Below are 23,207 nucleotides of genomic sequence, written 5' to 3' on the forward strand. Positions count from 1 at the left end.
GCAAGGGTGTGCATCCTTGACTTGTTCATGTTCTCTTCTGCATTATTAACTGAGCAATTAACAGGTCTATCACATGGAAAACATTGTTAAAATTACAGAAACTATTTGAGTGGAGGTCCCAGTTCAAATAGTTTTAGGTAAGCATAACACTCAAGGCTTAAATAATATACTTTACAGAAAGATAAGTCTTTGTATATAGATAACATTTACCTATATAGTTTGAAGAAACTACATATTGGGATTGTGTAGTTTGGGTCAAACATGTCTCTCATTACATGTGGATCATCACATACTAGCTAAATTATGGATGTGCAAGGACAAATAAATAATTTCTCTGTCAATGAGCTGATGGAATTTTTTGGAAAGTGTGGAGATACACCTCCTTTAAGTGTCTCCTTCTATTTTATTTTCTGGAAGTAATTATGTAAATTTTGTATTAATACTTCTGCAAATATTTGGCTGAATTTTCCAGGAGGATCAACTAGTCCTGAAAATTCTTTTTCAAGATATATCTGGATTGTAAATTCAGTGTCTTTTTTTTAAAGTTATACATGAAAGTAAAGTGTGTTTTGATATATTATGTATACTTGGAGTATAATTTACTCTGATTAGTATCCCATTCTTGTGGCTGTACATAATGTGGGATTTAATTGATGGTGTATTTATATATGAACATAGGAAAGTTATATTAAGTTTATTCTACTATCTTTCCTATTCCCATTCCTCCTCCCTTCCCTTCATTCCCCTTTGTCTAATTCAATGAACTACCACTACTTCCTCCTCCTCCTCCTCCTCCTCCTCCTCCTCCTCCTCCTCCTCCTCCTCCTCCTCCTCCTCCTCCTCCTCCTCCTCCTCCTCCTCCTCCTCCTCCTCCTCCTCCTTCTTCTTTTTTGTAGCAGGGATTGAACTCAGGGGGCACTTAACTACTGAGCCACATCCCCAGTCTATTTTTTATTTTATTTAGAGACAGGGTCTCATTGAATTGCTTATTGCCTTGCTTTTGCTGAGGGTGTCTTTGAACTCACAATCTTCCTGTCTCAGTCTCCTGAGCCACTGGGATTACAGGCCTCTGCCATCTCCGCTGGCTTAATCCAATGAATTTCTGTTCTTTCCACTGCCTTATTGTGTGTTAGCATCTGCATATGAGAGAGAACATTCTTGGCCTTTAGTTTTGGCTTATTTCACTTAGCGTGATAGTCTCCATAGATTCAGTGTCTTTATGATTAAAATTTTTCTGATTATTCACTTCATCTTGGTTGAGTTTTGGTAGTTTGTAGTTTTCACAGGATTGATTCATTTCTTCTAAATTGTCAGGGAAAATTGTCAAAAAAATTTTGTAGGGTAAAGTTGTCCAAAATGTACCTCAATTATTCTTTTGATGCTCTATTATTTATAATGTTATTCTGTTTTGTTCCTGATGCTGGTGATTTGTTTTCTCACTTATTATTTTATCAGTCTTATTAGATTTGCTGATGTTTTTGAATTTTTTTGTTCATTTTTTTTAATCCCCCTCCACCCCCACCCCGATTTCAATGTCATTAACCAACACACTTATGCTTATTACTTCCTTTATTCTTTTGGCTTTGGATTATTTTTCTTATTTTTCTTGATGTAGGAGTTTATATTAGAGACTAATGATCTTTTTTTGAAATAAAGCATTTTAGAGTGATAAATTTCTCTCTCGACACTGTTGCATGTTGTTTATTTTAATATGTTATACAGCCTTTTTTTTCATTCCATCTTAGATTTTGAAATTTCCTTTGACAATTTCTCTTTGACAATGGATTATATAAAAGGGTATTTTTGAAATTACTCATTGTTAGGCAAGATCTTCAACAAAATACCAGCAAACCAAATTAACAACACATTGAAAGGATTATATTCTGTAATCAAGTGAGATTGATCCATGGGATGCAAGGATATGGGAAGCTTCACAGAGGCAATCAGTGAATGCAATACACTGCATTAACAAATGAAGGATCAAAGCCGTATGATCATCTAAATACATACAGAAAAGGCACTTGAAAAAATTCAGTGCCATCTTATGAAAAATAAATTCTTAAAGAATGTTACCTCAACATAAATATTACTCAAAGATGCAAGTGAAAGATTTTCACTAATCTTCCACAGTTAACTGTATCATTACATAATAGCTCTCCTTTGTATAGCAAGACACCGTAATAAATTAATTTCTAAACTCAAACACCTTTTTCACCCTCAACACTGACCACTTTGTTATGTCAGTATGAACAACTTAGCTTTTGGTTCTGCACATTTTGCAATTTTAAGTTTTACTATCCATTTGTTATGTTAATATGTTTACTTAAAATAATACTTCATAATATCAGCTTTTCTTCATAAACAATTCTTGTCATTATACAATTGTTTCAGATACCCTCAGGCCCTTCAGTATAGGATTTCTGGCAAGGTTTAGAATGTAAATATGTCAGTTGTATCACCATCAATTTTTTAATAATTCGTTATTGGGTGAGTTTACTAAAATGGAAATTAACATTCCAGACAACACAGTTCACTCTCATCTGATAGCATAAGGTCAGTGCAATGGGAAAATCTTGGCAAATTGGGGTGTTTCTATTAACCTTTTCCAAAACTAAACCTTAAATTAATACTGCTATCCAGCAAAAATGCTATAAATAATTCTCCCACTATTTACTACTTAACAATTTGTGTGATTTAAATGTGCAGATTTCTTAAATCAAAACCAAACTGAAGAAATCCACTTTTGTTGAACACAAACTGTGCTCCAGTCACAGTGCTCAATGCTTTAATTGTGATATATCACTTATTTTCCAGAAAAATCTAGTGGCATAGGTGTTATTATATCCCTTTTGAAAATAAATCTAGTAAGTAGCAGGGATATTATGTTAATTTAGTTCTGATTCAGTTTATAGCTCATATTTTAGAAAACAATAGTTTGCATCATTCGTGTATCAGGTAGGCAGTGTTCCCCATCAACCGGATAAAGAACCAGGACCAAAAATTTCTCTGGTCTTTATTACATAAAACTGTACATATAATTTTTTTCTTCATAAATTAGTATATTGTTTCTAGTAACTTTGACAATCACCAGTCAGATTTCATTCTTTAAAATGAAAAGAATATGTCACATGACTACTCTGAGGTTCAAAAAAACTAATAGCTGAAGGCCCTTATGATGAGGACCCTCAAGGGAGTAGTTGGCAAGATGAATCTGAAATTGTAAGTTGCAATTTGAATTTGAAATGTTTTATTTCTTGTTCATCCTACTCATCAAATAATAAAACTTTTTTCGACATATCATATGAAGGAAAAATATTGATCAAAATTCCATGTTAATTTCACAGGTGATGGAAGTAAAAGGTCAAATGATCCATGTGCCAGAATCAAATTCCATTTTATTTCTGGGCTCCCCCTGTGTGGACAAGTTGGATGAACTCATGGGCCGGGGCCTGCATCTCTCAGATATCCCTATCCATGATGCCACCCGAGATGTCATTTTGGTTGGCGAGCAGGCAAAAGCCCAAGATGGCTTGAAGAAGAGGATGGACAAATTAAAGGCAACTTTGGAAAGAACTCACCAGGCCCTGGAAGAAGAGAAAAAGAAGACAGTGGATCTTCTGTATTCTATTTTCCCTGGTGATGTGGCCCAGCAGTTGTGGCAAGGGCAGCAAGTGCAAGCCAGAAAGTTTGATGATGTCACCATGCTCTTTTCGGACATTGTAGGCTTCACAGCCATATGTGCCCAGTGTACCCCCATGCAGGTGATCAGCATGCTGAATGAACTATACACTAGATTCGACCACCAGTGTGGATTTTTGGATATTTATAAGGTAATGGATTTTAATTACTTAAATATACATATTATTTAAAAGCAAATTGTCATCTTAAGTTTCAAAATGCATTTTTTACTTGAACTTAAGAATAATTTATCTTATATCTCTTTAACTAGAAGCCTTAATACAGAATACAGGTTTTTATGCTTTATAAGTAAACTTTCATTATAAGTCAACTTATACTATTGATATAAGTAACTGTAAATCCTGATACTGCTCAGTAAGAATTCTGTATAGCTAGTTTTCTAAATTCATTGTTATTTTTAAAAAAATTAAACTTGTAATTCTAGACAAATTTGAACTACATACTTATTCTTCTTAAAGAATGAAATTATGATATTAACTAAGAATTTTGTGTTGACAGTTACAAGGAAATAGCAAATTATATTAAAGTGTGCATTGCATTATCAGTGAAACCATGGTTAATCAATTAAGTGAAACTCTTTTAATTCTAAAAGAATACATGTAAATATCCTAGTTACTGCCCAAATGACTGCTTTTTGGTGGAAGCATCTTAATTTTTGAAGCTACATAATGCAAAAACTTTCATAATGGGAATCGATAACCATTTATTGATTTGATTTGGCAAATTTCTTAGTTTATTTCTTGTTAGAAGCATAGCAACATCTTGAGTAATTTAACCCAGTAATGAATAACTCTGCAACTTTTAAATGGAATTTTATATGGATCACACAGTTTCAGAGTAGAGGGCTTTTTTATAGGAAGGGTAACAAATACTAATATAAACAAACAATCCAACTAGACAAGCTGTCTATTTTTGTAGTATGATTTTCACATAAGCAGATTTGGAAAGAATCATCTGTTTTATTTTATTAGTTTCCTATTATTTTCCAGAAGCTGTTTCATCAAGGTATATCTTCTGGAGAAAGGAGTCCTCTCATTGCATTATGTAAAACATAGAACCAGTGTTATTTCAGTTAAGTCTCTTCTGAATGGTAAATAGTCAGTGGAGACATATGAGGGTTTTGCCTTCTTATACACAATAAGAATTCCTATAAGTAGTTTTTAACTTCTTTATAATTTACTATTTTACCATTTATCATAGAGGTATTGCCGAGTGTATAGCCAACTGTCTGATTCTAAGCCAACAAGACGCTAGAGTGTATCTATCAGTGTAATGCCCTGTCATTTCTAGAAGAGAGGGGAAATTAGCCTGGATTTGCCAACACTTTCCTTCCTTCAGATTTGGACATTATTATATCAATTTCTGCAATCACCAATCTTTTCCTTCAAAGTCACTGACTTTCAGTGTTAGCTTCTTTTAGCTAAAACAGGTATTTTCTAGCCCTAAATTTCTACAATTAATGAGGAATGTACATGGACAAATAGATCCACTTTTGAAAAATCTTGGGAATCGCTGGTTTAAATAAAAGTATCAGTTAGGTTTTGAGATGAATAAATGTGACTTCTGAGGGTACTACAATAATGTCAGAGTTTAAAACTACAATTACCTTACACAGACATCAAATGTTCCTTCCTTTAAGATTAGCTGGGAAACCTCAGAAAAAGAAAATCTGTGGAAATATCACATGTGATATTAAAATTGTCCTGTATGTTATTAAATCATGGGCAATTTTATGTAGTCATAAATAATTATCAGCGCCTTTTAACTTGCAAAATGGATTTTCTCTTTCTCTGATACACAACCTTGTGTGTGTGTGTACGTGTGTGTGTTGTGTGTGTGTGGGGGGTGTATTCAAAAATAAACAGAAACAATCCAGTTCACAAAATTTCTTGGAGTAATTTTGCTTATGAAACTTAATTAATATATACAAATAAAATCCAGGGCTAGGTGTTTTTAAAATGTCATTGATGCTATGGGATAATGTGTGCTGAAGCCACAGTGGTGACAAGTGTGTCCAGAAAGAGGGAATAATGAATATTTTCTCTGTATAAGATAAAGATAAAATGAAGTACACTATAAGAAGGGATATAAATTAAAAATTCTGCATTCAACTTGCCTGCTTTCTAATAATTACAATTATTACAGTTTATTTTCTGGAAAGTTTATGTAGTACTATTTTATACTATGAACCTACTTGCTATTGTATACCATAAACTTTCTGCAAAAATTTAAATTACTGAAATTTTTAAAATCCCAAAGGCTACACTTTTTTTCTTTTTTTTTTTTTTTTTTAAGGAACCCAATTCTGATGATTTAGTAAAATGAAGAGTTTTGCTAGATTTAAAGTGTGGGTACAATTTTTAATGGAATAATCATTTCACAGAGATAAATACAGCCCACTTTTATTATATGTTAGGAATATGAAAGGAAACCAGGTAAAGACAAATGCCATTGAAAAAGAGCCAGAGGGGGTGGCTCAGATGAGGCATTCAAAATCTGCTGTGACACAGTGAAGCTCTGAGTCTCTAAACTTGTGGTTTCCCTTTCCTTGATCATCTCATTATTCCGTGTTTCTCTATCATGAGGGAAAAACGATGACAATTGTAAGAGAATTCAGTTCCTTGTGACAGGACATGGTAAGAAAGAAAATTCTGCTAAAATAACCAAGCCTTCCTTTACTGTGCATATTTTAAGCATTGAGAAAGTTAAAGTCTACAGTGGTTGGCTACCAAGAATACAAGAATACGTGAATACTCAGTGGGAACTAGGTAACTTAAAGGAGGCACAAATGTCCTTTTGATTCTCCTGTAACTAGGAAGGCAGATATATTCAGGAAAAAGCCAACATAAATAATGTACTACATACTGTGTTTCCTCTCAGATTTTGTAGAGTATAGAGAATCAAAAATAAAAAAAGAAAGAACAAGTAACTCTTAACTTATTGGATCTAATAATGCTTTATAGATGATGATGATGATGATGATGATGATGGTAATAACGATGAAAGTCGTAACAATCACATTGGATAATAAAGCAATAATGTAGGTTTTGCCTTATTTTATGTTTGCATTTTGACGAGCCCTTTGAGAGGCAGCAAGAAAGGCAAGTACTTCCCCAGCTCCTCCCATTCTATTCTGCCAAAGCATCTCACTGTTCCTTAGAGTTCTCATCTTTTCCGCTTTAATCACTTTCTTAATCTCACTGTTCTCCAGTACCATACAGTATAAAATAAAAATACTAATTAATCTGTCTCACAGCTACATCGTATTTCAGTGAGCTTATAAGAATGGTGCTTAGACCAGCACTGGGGTAGAGTAGTAAATGTCAGGTTATCTGCCATTTATTGAGTTATTACATTATCTCTACTTTCAGATAAAGCAACTGAGCTTCAGAAAGGTAAAATAATGCAGATAATAAATCAGAGCTTTAACTGAGACTCATAAGGGCCCTACCTCCCAATATTCTTGCACGGGGATTAAGTTTTCAACATGTGATTTTTTAAAAAATTTTGTGTCTTTTTATTAATTTCAATATTTTTATATAACTTTCAATTCTAAATAAAGTCTTCTCTAACAAATGATTACTATTATTCTCTTTGGTATAATTTTAATTGTTTTATTATGGTTTTTATTGGTGCATTATAATTATACATAATAGCAGGGTTCATTGTGACATATTCATACATGCATATAATGTAATTTGCTCCATTTCATTTCCCAGTACTTCTCCTTTCCCTCCCATCCTCTCTCCCCTTCCTTTACTGGTCTTGCTTCTAGTACTTTTTCAATTCATGCATTATAATTATACATAAAGTGGGATTAATTATGATACATTTATACATGTGTATAGCATAATTCATTCTATTTCATTCTCTAGTACCTCCCCTTTCTCAACACATGAATTTTGAGAGACACATTCAAATCATAACACACTATAAAAGTGAATACAGAGTTCAGAAGTAAATAGTGATACATATCTATAACAGAAAGGTTTATATATAACATGAACAGTGTTTTGTTTGAGTGTGTATGTTAAACACAGCTAGGCAAGCCCTGTGGATTTGGGCATCCAGGTGGAGATTGTTTAGGCTTTGCCCAGATATGCTGGCATTCCTGAATTTGTATATTTGATAAGGTGTTATCATGGAGTTAAATTCCCACCTTTAACCTTCTTGTTAATAGAAGAGAGCAGACATTGCTCACATGAAGTTCCAAAGCTGCAGAACTTTATGCCTCAAGAATTTTTATTTGTCTTGACGTTTGACAATACTGAGCTACCAAAGCCGTCTGTTCACTGGACCTTCAGCCAGCCTTCAGAAAAAGCAGCACAATCTCTCAAGGGTGTCACTGCTGTATGAATATGATTTTGCATAAATGAAATGTTTCCTTTTCTTCTCATTTTGCTTTACAATGAAACAAAAAGCCTTTTAAAGTACTTAGGTTATTCTTGGAATTTTATAAATATGTATATTTCATTTTGTTCTATTTCCCAGAATTAAATGCCAGTTCCATTTAGTATAGAGTAACTGGTTCACCACCCCCCTAAATTTACATATTTTATGCTTTAATGACCAGTGCACAAACTTTTCATATTGAACACAATTAAAGATTTATACTGGTCCTTTTCAGCAGTCTCCATCAATATCAGCATCATATACTTTTGCTGCTATTTGACTGGCAATGAAGCAACAATGTCTTCCTGTAAGTTAGAAAAGAAGAATTTTTGAAGAGAAAATTATTCAATTCACTCATTATCTCATTCAATAAACATTTTAACTTATTCATTTGATAAGGGGGAATAACTTCCATAGAAGCTAACAAAATGTTATGCAAATTGACTATTTTTATCATGATTTTAATGAGTGCAAAGAACTAATTTTTATGTTTTAGGAGGCGAGGTGAAAGTCACAGATAAGCATTGTGTTTTGCTGCCTTTTCTACTAGCAGAATTATATACATAGTTTCAAAATACTATATAGTGCTCTAAAAATTGTTGAAGAGGGGTTTGCTCAATTAATATTTTTGCCTTTGGTATTTAGGCTGGAGATAAGCAAGCAGCAAGGAGAAGGCTAGATCCTTCTCTTTGTTTCTCTTATTCAAATTGGCCACAGCTGTGCAAACTCAGTCTTCTATTAAGTTCCCCACTTGGAATTTTCATCTTTCCACCTTTAGTTGCTTATTTAACCTCTGTGCCTCAGTTTCATCATCTGTAAATAGAAACTAATTTTATCTAATGTGTGATTATATGTTATAAGCTTTTAAATAAGATAGATGTGAAATGCTTAGAACAGTGTTTGGTTTATCGCAGTAATATTAATGTTAGCTGCCATTATTTCTGAAATGAGTGTATCTGGGCATGTGTGTGGGGTGTGTGTGTGTGTGTGTGTGTGTGTGTGTGTGTTTGTGTGTGTGTGTGTGTTTGTGTGTGTGTGTGTGTTTGTGTGTGTGTGTGTGTGGATAAACAACATATATGTGTGCGTTAATAGGTTTGTTTGTATGTATATAAACATTGAGTGTCCAGTGCTTACTGGTAAAAATACTTCTGGTTTGGCTTCATTCTTTTAGATTATTAGAATCAAATTGTATGCCAGGGAGATTGTGAAGGAAGGATAAGGAGGGAAGTAAAAATAAGGGGCCAAGAGAATAGCATCTTGAGATGCGTTGTTGGTATTGTCTTCACTGGGTCCTCATAGATTCTATAGATACTTCACCTCCATGGTTAAATTTTTTTCTTTTTGTTGCTATTATAAATGCAAATTTTAAAAAATTTCTTTTTGGGATGGCCCCTTATTAGTACATAGAAACACAACTGTTTTTGTATACTAATTTTGTGTTTTGAAACATTCTAAATTTGTTTATTAGTTTTTTTATTTTAATTGTTTTTACTGGTGGATAGGACTTTACTTTTATCTATTTATATGTGATGCTGAGAACCAGTGCCTCACACATGCCAGGCAAGTGCCTACCACAGAGCTACAACCCCAACCCTGTTTATTAGTTTTGACAGTTTTTGTGAAGTTTTTATGGCCTTCTATTTATAAGATCATGTTATCTGCACACAGAGACAATTTGACTTCCTCCTATCTAATTTGGGTATCTTTTCTTTTTTCATTTTTTCTCTCTCTTTTTTTTTCTTTTTTGTTTGTTGGTTTGTCTAATTGGTCAGGCTAGAATAGAAGTGATGACAGCAGGCACCCTTGGTATGTTCCTGATCTGAGAGGAAGAGTTATTAGTTTTTCACTGTTGGGTATGATGTTAGCTTGGACGTATTTTACAACAAATTTAAATTCTCATTTTTCTACTTTAAAAGATGTTCACAAAAACGAAACCGAATCATTTAAAACTTGTCATAGATGAATGATCTGTTGATAGGGAGCCATCGGGGTTGTGCTTTGAGAACATTTTCCTAGCCAACATAGAGCTTCAACACTGAAAATTGATATCTTAGAATCTTATAGAACCAGGGGACCTTCAGAGAAATTCTTCCACCTTTCTCATCAAAAGATTATAGCTTATATTTGAATAGCTCAGATTACTAGACATAGGCTTCAGCTAATGCATTTCACTATTGGGAGCATCGACTTTCATAAGGATCTGCTACATTGAAATCATTCTTTTAACTTTTGTACAAAGATCCTCTTTAACCTCCTGGAGCCACAGAGAACAACACTGTGTGAGATCCCATATATATTCAAAAATAGTGCCAATTTATTGAGTACCTTAAAAAAGGAGACCTAGTTATATTCTTACCTCTAGACTCAAATTGCAACTTACAAATTGAGATTCATCTTGCCAACTACTACATTGAGAGTCCTCATAATAAGGACCTTTAGCTATTTGTTTTTTTGAACCTCAGAATAGTTATGTGACATACTCTTTCATTTTAATTTTAAAGAATGAAATATGACTGGTGATTGTCAAAGTTACTAGAGACAAGATACCAATTTATGAAGAAAAAATTATATGTACAACTTTATGTAATACAGGCCAGAGAAATTTTTGGTCCTGGTTCTTTATCTGGTTGATGGGGAACACTGCCTACCTGATACACGAATGATGCAAACTATTGTTCTAAAATGTGAGCTATAAACTGAATCAGAACTAAATCAATATAATATCTCTGCTACTTACTAGATTTATTTTCAAAAGGGATATAATAACATCTATGCCACAAGATTGTTCTGGAAAATAAGTGATATATCACAATTAAAGCATTGAGCACTGTGACTGGAGCACAGTTTGTGTTCAACAAAAATGGATTTCTTCAGTTTGGTTTTGATTTAAAAAATCTGCACATTTAAATCACACATATTGTTAAGTAGTAAATAGTGGGAGAACTATTTATAGCATTTTTGCTGGATAGCAGCATTAATTTAAGGTTTAGTTTTGGAAAAGGTTAATAGAAACACCCCAATTTGCCAAGATTTTCCCATTGCACTGACCTTATGCTATCAGATGAGAGTGAACTGTGTTGTCTGGAATGTTAATTTCCATTTTGGTAAACTCACCCAATAACGAATTATTAAAAAATTGATGGTGATACAACTGACATATTTACATTCTAAACCTTGCCAGAAATCCTATACTGAAGGGCCTGAGGGTATCTGAAACAATTGTTCAATGACAAGAATTATTTATGAAGAAAAGCTGATATTATGAAGTATTATTTTAAGTAAACATGTTAACATAACAAATGGATAGTAAAACTTAAAATTGCAAAATGTGCAGAACCAAAAGCTAAGTTGTTCATACTGACATAACAAAGTGGTCAGTGTTGAGGGTGAAAATGGTGTTTGAGTTTAGAAATTAATTTATTACGGTGTCTTGCTATACAAAGGAGAGCTATTGTGTAATGATACAGTTAACTGTGGAAGATTAGTGAGAATCTTTCACTTGCAGCATTGGGTAACATTTATGTTGGGGTAACATTCTTTAAGAATTTATTTTTCATAAGATGGCACTGAATTTTTTCAAGTGCCTTTTCTATATATATTTAGATGACCATATAGTTTTTACCCTTTGTTTGTTAATGTAGTGTATTGCATTCACTGATTGCCTCTGTGAAGCTTCCTATATCCTTGCATCCCAGGGATCAATCTCACTTGATCACAGAATATAATCCTTTCAATGTGTTGTTGAATTTGGTTTGCTGGTACTTTATTGAGGATTTTGCTTCCCTGTTCATCAGGGATACTGGCGTGCAACTTTCTTTTCTTGTACTATCCTTCTATCCTTTTTGCTTTGGTATCAGGGTAATATTGATCTTCAAAATGAGTCTGGAAGTTTTTAGCTTTTTGTTTCTGTGACAAATACCTGAGAAAAACAACTCAGAGGAGGTAGAGTCTGTTTTGGCTCACAGTTTCAGAAGTGTCAATCAATGGCTGGCTACCTCCATTGCTTTGAGCCTGAGGTGGGGCAGAACATTGTGGTAAAGGGTTTGGTAGAGTAAAGCTGCTCAGCTCATACCAACTGGGAAGCAGAGAAAGGGCAGAGCCTGGGAGGAGCCAGGGATAACATGTAGTCCCCAAGGGTGTGCCCTCCTGACTTCTTCCTTCAACCATGCCCCAGTTACCTATAATGTAATCCTTTCAAATTATTAATTCATCAAATTGATAATCTATGGGTGAGGTTAGGGTCCTCATGGTCTATCGCTTCCCCAATTCCCCACCTCTGAACATTGTTGACTTGGGCACCACATCTTCAACACAGGAACTTTTGGGAGACACTCTAGATCCAAACCATAACAGAAATGTTCCCCACTTTCAATTTTTTGAAAGAATCAATGAACTTTTGGCATTATTATTATTATTTGAATCACTTGGTAAAATTCACCTGTGAAATTTTTTACCCATTGCTTGGTAAAATTTTTGGCTTTCCTTTTTTAAAAAAATGCTATTAGTTGTTGATGGATCTTTACTTTTTATTTATTTATATGTGGTGCTGAGAATCAAACCCAATGCCTCCTACATTCTAGGCAAGCACTCTACCCCTGAGCCACAACCCTAGACCCTGGGCTTTCCTTTTTTAAGGAAGTTTTCAATTATTGATTTAGTGTTTTTACTTGGTATAGTTTCTGTTTCATGATTCATTCTCAGTAAGCTATATACTTCTAGTGTTTCATCCATTTCTTCTAGGTTATTCCATTTGTTCCCATATAGTTATTTATGGTCTCATGACCATTTTATTTTTACATGGTCAATGATCACGTCTGTTCTTTTACTTATATTTCCATCTGAAACTTCTTAGGTGCTTGTAATTCACCCTTGGATATAGCATTAAAGAAATAATTGCATAGTTAATGATTAATTAGTTAAAATTATGATTATCTCATTTAATTCTTTCAACAACTCTGCAAAAATAATATTATCTGTTTTTCATAGAAGAAGAAAATAAATGAGATTTTGAAAATTTGAATAAATTATTTGTGGTGCTCTGGATCTAAGGAGGTCCACAACCTGACTGACCACATTTACCCATTCATATTTCAAAGTTTTGAAGTACCCTGAGAACTCACCTTGTGTCAGCCTCCACACAAAGTGGTGAAAAAAACAGACTTGACTTCTGTATTCATGGGTTTTATAGTCTAATGAAGTAGCACTTAAACAACACACAAAAATAAGTAATTATAAATTTTAATGACTAGAGAATATCATATGGTGTTGTTAAAATGTATAATAAAAATACTATATTTTGTCTTCAGAGTGCAAGAAAACATCACTGAGAAGGTGACCTATAAATTGTGATCCAAAGGATTAGTAAAGTAGGAAAAAAGGATGGAAAGGAGAAAGGATTCTAAACAGTGAAATCAGGCTCTGAGTCAGAAGAAAAGAAGATGAAATTGGAGGAATGAAATAAACATCAATGTGAATGCAATTTAATATTTCGAGAGGAATATCATAAGACAAAGATACAGATATAGGCATAAGCTAGAGCCTATAGATGTTTTAACCATTTCAAAGCTTTTGAGTTTAATCAAAGGAGAAAAGGGAATTCATTGAAGAATTTTGAATAGAGTGATACAAGTAGATTTATTTTATTAAAAAAAATGCTTGAAATGTGGTGTGGGATATAGATTTGAGGGTTGGGGAGTAGACAAGGGCAGTATTGGCATAACTTAGGGAGAAGATAGTGGTCGTTTACCTGGGCTGGTAAGTTGTGTACAAGAAACTTGAGTCAGTGTTGGAACCCTGAAAGAAGTAGTCAATTTTGTCCAGTTAATAATGGAAACACTTCCATGCTGTCATTCATGCAAAGCCCTGGTCACCTCAATATAGTCTTGTTTTGGCCTTAAGTAGGGTCAATATGAGTTGACTGAATAGATATATTTAGAGAGCCATGGGATGGTCTCTCTCTCTCTCTCTCTCTCTCTCTCTCTCTCTCTCTCTCTCTCTCACACACACACACACACACACACACACACACAAAACTAAGATAGTGTCCTTGCCTTCAGAGTTAAGTGATTTAACAATCTGGATCAGTTGATAGTAGGAATGTACAAAACACAAATGACTGACTTCAGTATAAAACATATAAAAATCAAATTTTGCTGGTGTTCTATAAGAAGCAATGATGATATTGTGCTGAAGGACTGGGGCATGAGAGATGGACTTCAAAACATGGGACAGATTTAATTCCTGAAAGAGGGGCTAGGCAAGACTTATTTCTAAAAGTGTACTTAATCTGAAGGGGAAAAAAATAGTAATTTCATAGATATGTAAGAATAGCCGCACTTATGGATATTAGATTTAAAAAAAACATTTTTAAGAAAATATTTTCACTTGATTTGCTGAATTGGGTTGCACTATTCACTTTTGTGACGTCAATTAACATCAGTTAGCACTTCTTAGGTCTTTATTGAAAATATGGCAGATATTTAATGTTCTTTGAGAACATGCTTAAAGTTTTGGCAAGTCAGGAATCCTTAGAAAACTGTTCTTAATAGTAGACCTTGCAGATGTGGTGGTGCACACTTGTTATCCCAGTGGCTCAGGATGCTAAGATGGGAGGATTGCAAGTTCAAAGCCAGCCTCAGCAACTTAGAAATGCCCTAAGCAACTTAGTGAGATCCTGTCTCAAATTTTTAAAAATTTTTGAAAAAAATGCTTGGGTATGTGGCATGGCTGTTAAGCACCTCTGGGTTCAATTCCATATATATATATAATTTTAAAATAAATTTTATACACACACAACCCTTAATATTTGTTTTATAAAGAGTGAGTGATTAGAATCCAGGTAGAGCAATATATTTGAATATAAGCACAGTGATGGAAGGTACAGAAAGTTTGCAAAGAACATTGACTTGTTCATTTTGATTGGAACATGGAATGAATAAGAAAGAAAGTGGATGAACGGGGACTTGAGCCCTATTGTTGAAGATTTTATAGGACTGTTTACTGTATACCAAAAAATTTTTGAGTTGCTTATATCTAACTTGAGGAACTGAAACAATTAAATTTTGACCGGTTACACAAATATATTTTTATTTGTTAACATGCCTTAGTGTTCCATAAAGTTTACGATAAATGGCCTGGGGCCTAACTCAGTATTTTCCACATGATTGAGATTTCTGTGCTGGGTCTGAAATTTACATTGATAGATTTACTGAGAGTTTTACCAGGAGAAGAGCTTTCTTTGATAGGCAGTCATTTGGAATCCATTTTTTCCTCAATTGGGAGTAGTTCCCTGGCCAATTCACTGTTCTATTTATATCCATGACCTCCTTTCCTATGCTGTATCAGCTGAGCACTGTAAAGACATCCTTAAAAGCAGTATTTAGGTCAAATCAACCAGAATGAGTGTAATTAGAAAGAATTTTTAAAGAGTGATGTTTCTGAGATAGCTTTATCAGTAAATAGTTTAAATTTTTTGCATTTGATTTCTAAGTCATTATGTACAATTTGCTTGGATGGATTTAAGTGAAGTCAACAAACTTTGGATCACTGAACATCTACTGTTTTAGATCATTCTCAGCATTTGGTGTGTGTGAGAGAGAGGAAACACAGAGCTTGTATTTGAGCTGGGAGTTGTAATCTGTAGTCCTGACAAATAAGGAAATGTCTAGGGAAGTTTATTACCTCTGTGGATAGAGTATGGATAGAGTGAAAGACAGAGAGGGAATCTACTAGAAAGGACAGGGCTCAGGGTAACAGCTCTTCTCTCTGAAAGTCCATTGGTGCTTTAAAAATGGTGACTATCTGGAGGAGTATTGTACTGTTTTTAACTCACATCATATACCTAGTCTTCAAATTTGGTGAATCAAAAAATACTTGGGAGTTTGTGAAAATGCAAATAGCTGGCCTTAAACTTAGGTTTTGATTTAGTAAAGCCATGCGGCTCCAGGGGACCTGATTTTTAACAAGCACCTTGTAGTTCATTCTTACACAGGTGGTCCTGAGTTTAGCAATTGAGACACTTACTTGGGAGATATCAGACATTACTCCCCCACAACTGTAGAAACTGGGTACAATTGAAAGCATTTTGTGGAATGCTTTTAGGCACACTGTACTAGGGTCCAGGGATAAAAAGTTAAATATCAGAGGAGAGTATAAACACAAATGCCTACACACAAATGCCTACACACACACACACACACACACACACACACACGATAAGTACTGTGATAGTGATAGAAAAATGTAAATAAGAAAATTAAAATGTAAATAAGAAAATTACAGTTCTCCCACAAAAGAAATAAAGAAAGGTATAGAACCAGAATAGGGAAAGAAAACTTGAAAAAAAGAGAGAGCTGAGTCCTGAGGTATAAACTTTCCAGCTATTTCTTGAACATTAGCCTGGAAGGGAAAGAGAAAATATAGAGACTAAGAATCTAACTGAAACTATAATATCTAAAACTAAAATAAAGTATACCAAAAGGTGAATGCATAGCTCTAAGAAATTTATTTACACCACCTTTATTTCTGGAATAATGTGCTGATTTTGACTAAAAAGTGTTGAGCATAGATGCCAAAATAGGTGAATTCTTTAAAGTTTGATAAAAGCAGCTATAGTAATAGCATGGCAGCACTTGTACACAATAATTTTCTTGCTTAAGCTTCCTAGTCTATGCTCAGAAAAGGATGAAATGTTTGTCATATATTTGCATAAGCATTATTCTATCTCTACGCTTAGTTTAGCCATCTTTATTCTATTCTAGTATTATTCCAGAACAGGTTGGGGATGCTGAAAATAAATGAGATGCACTATTTTAGATGATGTCTGTTGTGTTTAAAACTATATAAAAAGACAAGGCAATTATAAAGAAACTCAGAATGTAGTCAACTTTTTGAACAGTTTTTGTGTAGTTTGTTTACCATGTCTACTTTTTTCACTTTGGTTTAGCTCAAGAAAATAACCCTATGAAGCAATTGGAATTAATATATAATGCTTTCCTCAGGAAACAAAGTCAAATACTTATTTTGAAGGGGACCCACTAAAATTTCCACATAAATTCACTTCTAACTAAATTTGTACAGAGCTGGAAAACAGTATTATTAAGGTGGTAGTGTCTCACCAAGATTTTCAGGTTAAGATGTTAAAAATATATCTGGAAGGAAAGAAAAACATTACATAGGAATGTTATTTCCAGGTTACAGACACCTGGGTATTTTAAAATTTGTATGTGATTTCCTGTCCATCCATGTTCTCATTAGTGCTTTTCACCAATTATCTCTGACTCTTCTGGACACAAGGTAGCTTGCATTTTCCCATCCCTTTACATTAAGTCTGACAGTGTGACTTGCTTTGTGAATGAATCTTGAAAAGTCACATGTGTCACATCTGGGAGGAAGCTCTAAGAGCTCTTGTACAAATTGTCAGAACATTTTCCCCTCTGCCATGGCAACCAGTTCCAGATGTGGAGTTTCTATTAGCCTTATTACTGGAATGATGTGGCACAAGGTGTCACTCTGTCACCCTGTGCATGGATGTTTAGCATGAATCAGAAATAAACATTTTGTTATGGTTTAGATATGAAGTATCCCCCCCAAAAAACTCACGTATTGGAAACATGTTATCCAATGTGGCATTATTCATAGATGAAGTGATTAGTTTATGAGAGCTTAACCCCATCAGTGGACTCACCCATTTGATGGATTAATAATTTGAATAAATTACTGGTGGCAACTGTAGATTGATAGAGCAGGACTGGAGGAAGTAAGGGGGCATGCTCTTAGGGATTACATTTAGTCTCTCTCTCCTTGCTCATTCGAGCTGAGCAGTTTTCCTTTCCACACTTTAGGTTGTGATATTCTGCTTCAAATCAGGTTTAAAGCAATGGAGTTGGCTGACCATGGATTGAGGCCAAAGTAAACTTTTCCTCCTCTAAGTTATTCTTGTCAGGTATCTCAGTCACAACAAATAAAACCTGACTTAACACATCTTTGTTGTCTTAAGACATAAATATTTGGAGTTTTTGTGGTTGCTGGAATACAATTTAGATTAGTCTATTAAATCAATGTCTTTTAGGATTTTTTCCCTGTATGTTGGGTGTTTATAAATAGCATTTATAAACATTTATTGTGAGCATTCCACATCCTATTATGTGTCATTTTTAAAATATCTTTTTCTTACCTAACTTCCTTGTCCTATTATTTCTGATTACTGATCTGACTTCAAATTTTTTAAAATGTTCAAATAATCATGTATAAATGTTAATGTGAATTTGTTATATGTAAATTTTGCCTTTCAATCTTTCACTTATTTTACAAAAATATTATTGTTATAGCAACTGGTCACTTTAATCCATCTTCTCCATTCTATTGCATTATATCATTCTAAGGAGAAAGTGCAACACATTAGTAATCTTTATGAATTCTTGTGGTGCAAATTTTAGAAATACTCTTTTAGTGAAACTGTTGCTTTTAGTGGAAAGATGATGGTGATGGGGAAGAGGATGCTAATAGAAATTCCAAGAAGAGATCAAGTTCCAGGAACATGTATGTTCAGAGTGATTACAAAGCAATTTAATTTGTACAAGTAATTTATTGCCCCTGACTTCTGATATCTGAAAATCGGAAGTTAATTTCAAGGTAGATAGCTAACAGCATTCTAGACTTTAAAATTGTATATAAAGACAAAAGGATAGGATAACATGAGGAATATCAAAGGACACCATGTTATTTGGGGGAAAATGGTAAATAGCTACATTTTAGCTGTTGATTATTTACCAGGGTTTTTCCTCATTGAGAATTCTTTTGGGGAAGTATACTGTGACCTTTGGAAAAAAGCCTTTGCCAACTCACGTTACATTATCTTTCTACTCTTAGAGCATAATTTTATTTCTATTTTTCCAGCATTTGAAAACAAGTCTTCAGGTAAAATTTTGAAGGCCATGATGGGTCTCAGGGTATTTAATCATTTTTATACATATTTCCTGAAAATCAAGTGTTGATATTCTGCTAATAAGTGATAAGTTTGTCAGTTGTAGTCCCATGAGCTTTATAAGTGTTCTCATAATTTTGTTAAGTTAGTGCTCAAATTGTTTAAGGTAGTTCATCTTTAATAATAAAGAGTTAGATGCATTCACACAAAATCTAATGATTGATATTAAATCTTAATAGAAATTTTGTAATTCTTGTTATATTAATGGTAAAAATATCATTGAGTCCCTGGGTATTTTTCATATACATTTACACATGGAACAGAGATCTACATGGTGCTCAAGAATTAATAGTGAAAATAAGTAAATAATTAGATTGGTATTTTAATCATGGTTAACATGATTGATTTATTTACTTATTCATTTGATAGATATTTAGCGAATAACCATATTTTAGACACTATGCTAGGCATCATGAATACAGGGAGGAAAAGGATATGGTACCATCCTTAAAGAGCTCATGACTTAGCTCTTTAAGGTCAATATCTATTCATATATAGAAAGTACTGTTGAAACAAAATAAAGATTAGTTCTTTTACTAAGAACTAATGAAGGTACCATTGAGGGCTTCACAGAAAAGGTGATATTGGGCACTTAATACAATATTTATCATTTTGGTCTAATTAATAATATTAGAACTACTGAGCATTTTACCACCAAATCTTCAGTGGATAATTAGAGAACTTTACTTTGAAAATAAGTTATTTCTAACTTTTGTGTCATGTTCTATGCTTTGGAAATTTGGGGGTTTTAACCTAGGATAAATATTTTAAATATTTAAGAACAAAAATGGCAAATCATCACATATACTGAAAATAGAATTAAAATAGGGCCCAGAAAAGTCCCTAACAATACCTGTTAACTATTTAATTATACAGTTATGGATGGATCTCTGTACCTCAATTTCTCATCTCTTAAATATAACTACTACTAGTTTCTTCCATTTAGGATATTTTTGAAAATAAAATGAGAGAATGTGTATAAAATGCGTGACACAATTAATATTATGGAGTATAAATTCAAGAAATTTTAGACATTATAATTTTTAAGAATAAGTAAGATCAGACTTGACAACAAACCACAGATATAGGAAAAGGTGTAGAACAATTGGGAAGGTAGAAATAATGGAAAACAAGGCTTTGCAGAGAAGGACTATTGAAAAATTGAAGATGATGAGATTGACTCTTGAAAAGGTTATTATTATTGGAAATTGTCTAGGTAAAATACTGACAATATAATCAGTATTTTTGTGGGGGATAATTATTTCATATTCCAGTTGCTCCTAATTTCAGTGATCATCTATGGTGATAATGAGCAGTGCTGGAGTGAGATGTCAGTGTTTGATTGTGGCTGTTTGCAAACTCTGCTATGATTATACTCAGTTGTCTAATTGCTTAATTTATTGATGTTTGCCTGACATGTTTTTCGGCAACATTTGTGATTGCAGATAACTAATCATTTCTCTTCTGGCTCATTTTCATAGTGTTTGCATTTGATTTGTCTGATTGCTGCAGGTGGAAACAATAGGTGATGCATACTGTGTTGCAGCAGGACTCCACAGAAAAAGCCTCTGCCATGCCAAACCCATCGCTTTGATGGCCTTGAAGATGATGGAACTTTCAGAAGAGGTGCTGACACCTGATGGAAGGCCAATTCAGGTAACCCTTTGGCAACCTGGTGTGAGTAGTAAACCCTTTAACTGGAGGTAGGAGGAAATTCCTTTCTAAATTCTTACTGCAGTTTATAAATCTAGACTAGTCTTAAGGAGAAAAAGGAATGACCAGGAAAAAGAAAAAAATGGAAAGTGGTTCAAAATTGGAAAAGGTACGTGGAAGACAAATTACCATGAAAAGAAGAAAGGGGAAGGATGATGGTGAGAATCAGAGTCTGAGGGGTAATCCAAGAAGTAAAATAAAAGCATCAGGAAAAGGGAGAACCTGGACAACTTCCTGTAGGGAGTGTACAGTTGTCCTTATGAAGCTTCAGACCTCGGAGTTCTTTACAGTTTTTATATGGCAGAGCTTCAGGGTTGGATCCCAATAACTAAAGGAATTTTCAAACAGTAGGAAATCTAGCTTCTGGTGTGTTGTACTTCTTTGGGTCTCAATGGCTTGCCACAATCTGGAATCTACCTTGGTGAACAGTTGAGGTCATTTAATTATATTTCTGCTAGAATTCAAGGGTAGACCCCAGAATTGTGATTGCTGTGAATGCTTGTAAACCAGAAATATTGTCTTTAGAGAAGGAACCTTGAATCCCATACAGCTCTTTTATAATAGCTAGCCAACTCTGGGTTAAGAAAAAGATATAGGGAAGCTGGTCACAATGCCACACATCTGTAATCCTAGCTACTTGGGAGGTTGAGGCAGGAAGATGGCAAGCTTGAAGTAGCCTCAGCAACTTAATGAAACCCTGCCTCAAATAAAAATAAAAAGGGCTGGGGATGTAACTCAGTGGTAGAGTACCACTGATTCAATCCCCAGTACTGGAAGGAGAGAAAGAAAGGAAGATAGGAAGGAAGAAAATAGGGGGGAAGTGGGCTCAAAATGTGTTTAACATTTCTCATTCTAGCATTAGAGCAAATTAAATACTGTGAATGACACTTCAGATTAAAACTATTAAAACACCAGGTTAAGTATTTTCTAACTGTATGTAAATAATATTTTTTTAAAACTATTAATCACATCACTGAGAAAACTCATAGGAAAAGGAGAAATGTGCCAATTATACTATGAATAGATTTTTTAAATGGTAAATTTAAAATTTTAGCAATGGTAGTAGGAGATTGGGGAATACTGTTTTTCCCTGGAAGACATTGATTTTAATTATATCCTCAGATAATTTCCACAGATAAAGTGCTCTGGAAAGTGAGTTGCTAATACTAGGAAAAGAATAAAAACAAAACAAAAGCCTCCAAAGAGGAAATGAGTACTATAGCTAAGAACCAGCAGAAATCATAGATGAGGAAAAACAGATCTGAAATATTGTCAGATATTGAAATTATAAAATGCTGAATTAAACTGACAGTGCTTAATAGAATTAAAGAAATAAAAGGTTGGTAAATGTGAATAAGGAACTAGATTTGAAAATGAACCAGAGAACTTCTAAGCAATCAACATAATACTTTCAAAAGGAAGAGAGCTGGGCACAGTGTTGCATGCCTATAACTCCAGCAGCTCATGAGACTGAGACAGTAGGATGATGAGCTCAAAGCCAGCCTCAGCAAAAGTGAGGTGCTAAGCAATTCAGTGAGACTCTGTCTCTAAATAAAATACAAAATAAGGCTGAGGATGTGGTTCAGTGGTCGAGTGCCCCTGAGTTCAATCCCTGGTATGCCTCCCGTAAAAAAAGCCACAGAACTCAGTGGATGGAATTTTAAAGCAGATTAGATGTAGATGCAGCAAGACAATTGCACACTGAAAGGTAAAACTAAAGGAATTATCATTGATTAAAGCCAGATAATTAAAACTGGGGAAATACGAACAAGAGAATATAAAATATGTAGGACACATGGAGGAGAAATGGAGATATGTAATAATGTTCAGTTGGGGTTCTGAATAGAGATATAGGAACTGTTGAAACACACTGACTGACGAGTTGTAAGACTCAGCAGTTCTAAAGAATTCTACAAAAGACATCATTCTAAACACATCCTAATGAGAAGAGAAAGGAAGAACACTTGATAAATTCTAAAAGGGGTATTGATTAGTAGAGAAAGGATGGGCTCTTCAATGAATGGTTTGGGGACAATTGACTATCCATGTGGAAAAAAATAGAGATTGGTTCTCTATTAATCTATACATATATCAATTCCAGGTAAGTTATAAATACATCCTCAATTTTGACATAGGTTAGGGAAGAGTGTTTTGTGAGATATTCACATCAAAAATTTGTAGATCTTAAAGAAAAATACATATAAATTTTACTATATTAATTTAAAACTTTTCTGTTTATCAAAGAACACCTAAAGAGAATACAAAGACAAGCACAAACCAGCAGAATATTTTTTATAAAATATATAACCAATAAAAGTATCTCTGGCTTAACTGATAAGTAATTAGATCAATATAAATTGAAACACCATGACATAGAGTTCCTGCCTACCAATGTGGTACAACTTTCCATATGTGATAA

At 33.9% G+C, this 23,207-nt stretch overlaps 1 protein-coding gene across 1 annotated transcript in view; it reads left to right on the plus strand.

Moving 5' to 3' along the window:
* Gucy1a2 (guanylate cyclase 1 soluble subunit alpha 2) overlaps positions 1-23,207 on the plus strand; it is a 265,455-nt gene that overhangs the window by 170,220 nt on the left and 72,028 nt on the right. The window contains exons 5-6 of the mRNA XM_076843807.2: positions 3,345-3,830; positions 20,588-20,731. Coding sequence (XP_076699922.1) covers positions 3,345-3,830; positions 20,588-20,731 — 630 coding nt within the window. The remainder of the gene's footprint in view (positions 1-3,344; positions 3,831-20,587; positions 20,732-23,207) is intronic.

The sequence above is a fragment of the Callospermophilus lateralis genome, chromosome 2 (assembly GCF_048772815.1).
Source record: "Callospermophilus lateralis isolate mCalLat2 chromosome 2, mCalLat2.hap1, whole genome shotgun sequence".
Lineage (NCBI taxonomy): Eukaryota > Metazoa > Chordata > Mammalia > Rodentia > Sciuridae > Callospermophilus > Callospermophilus lateralis.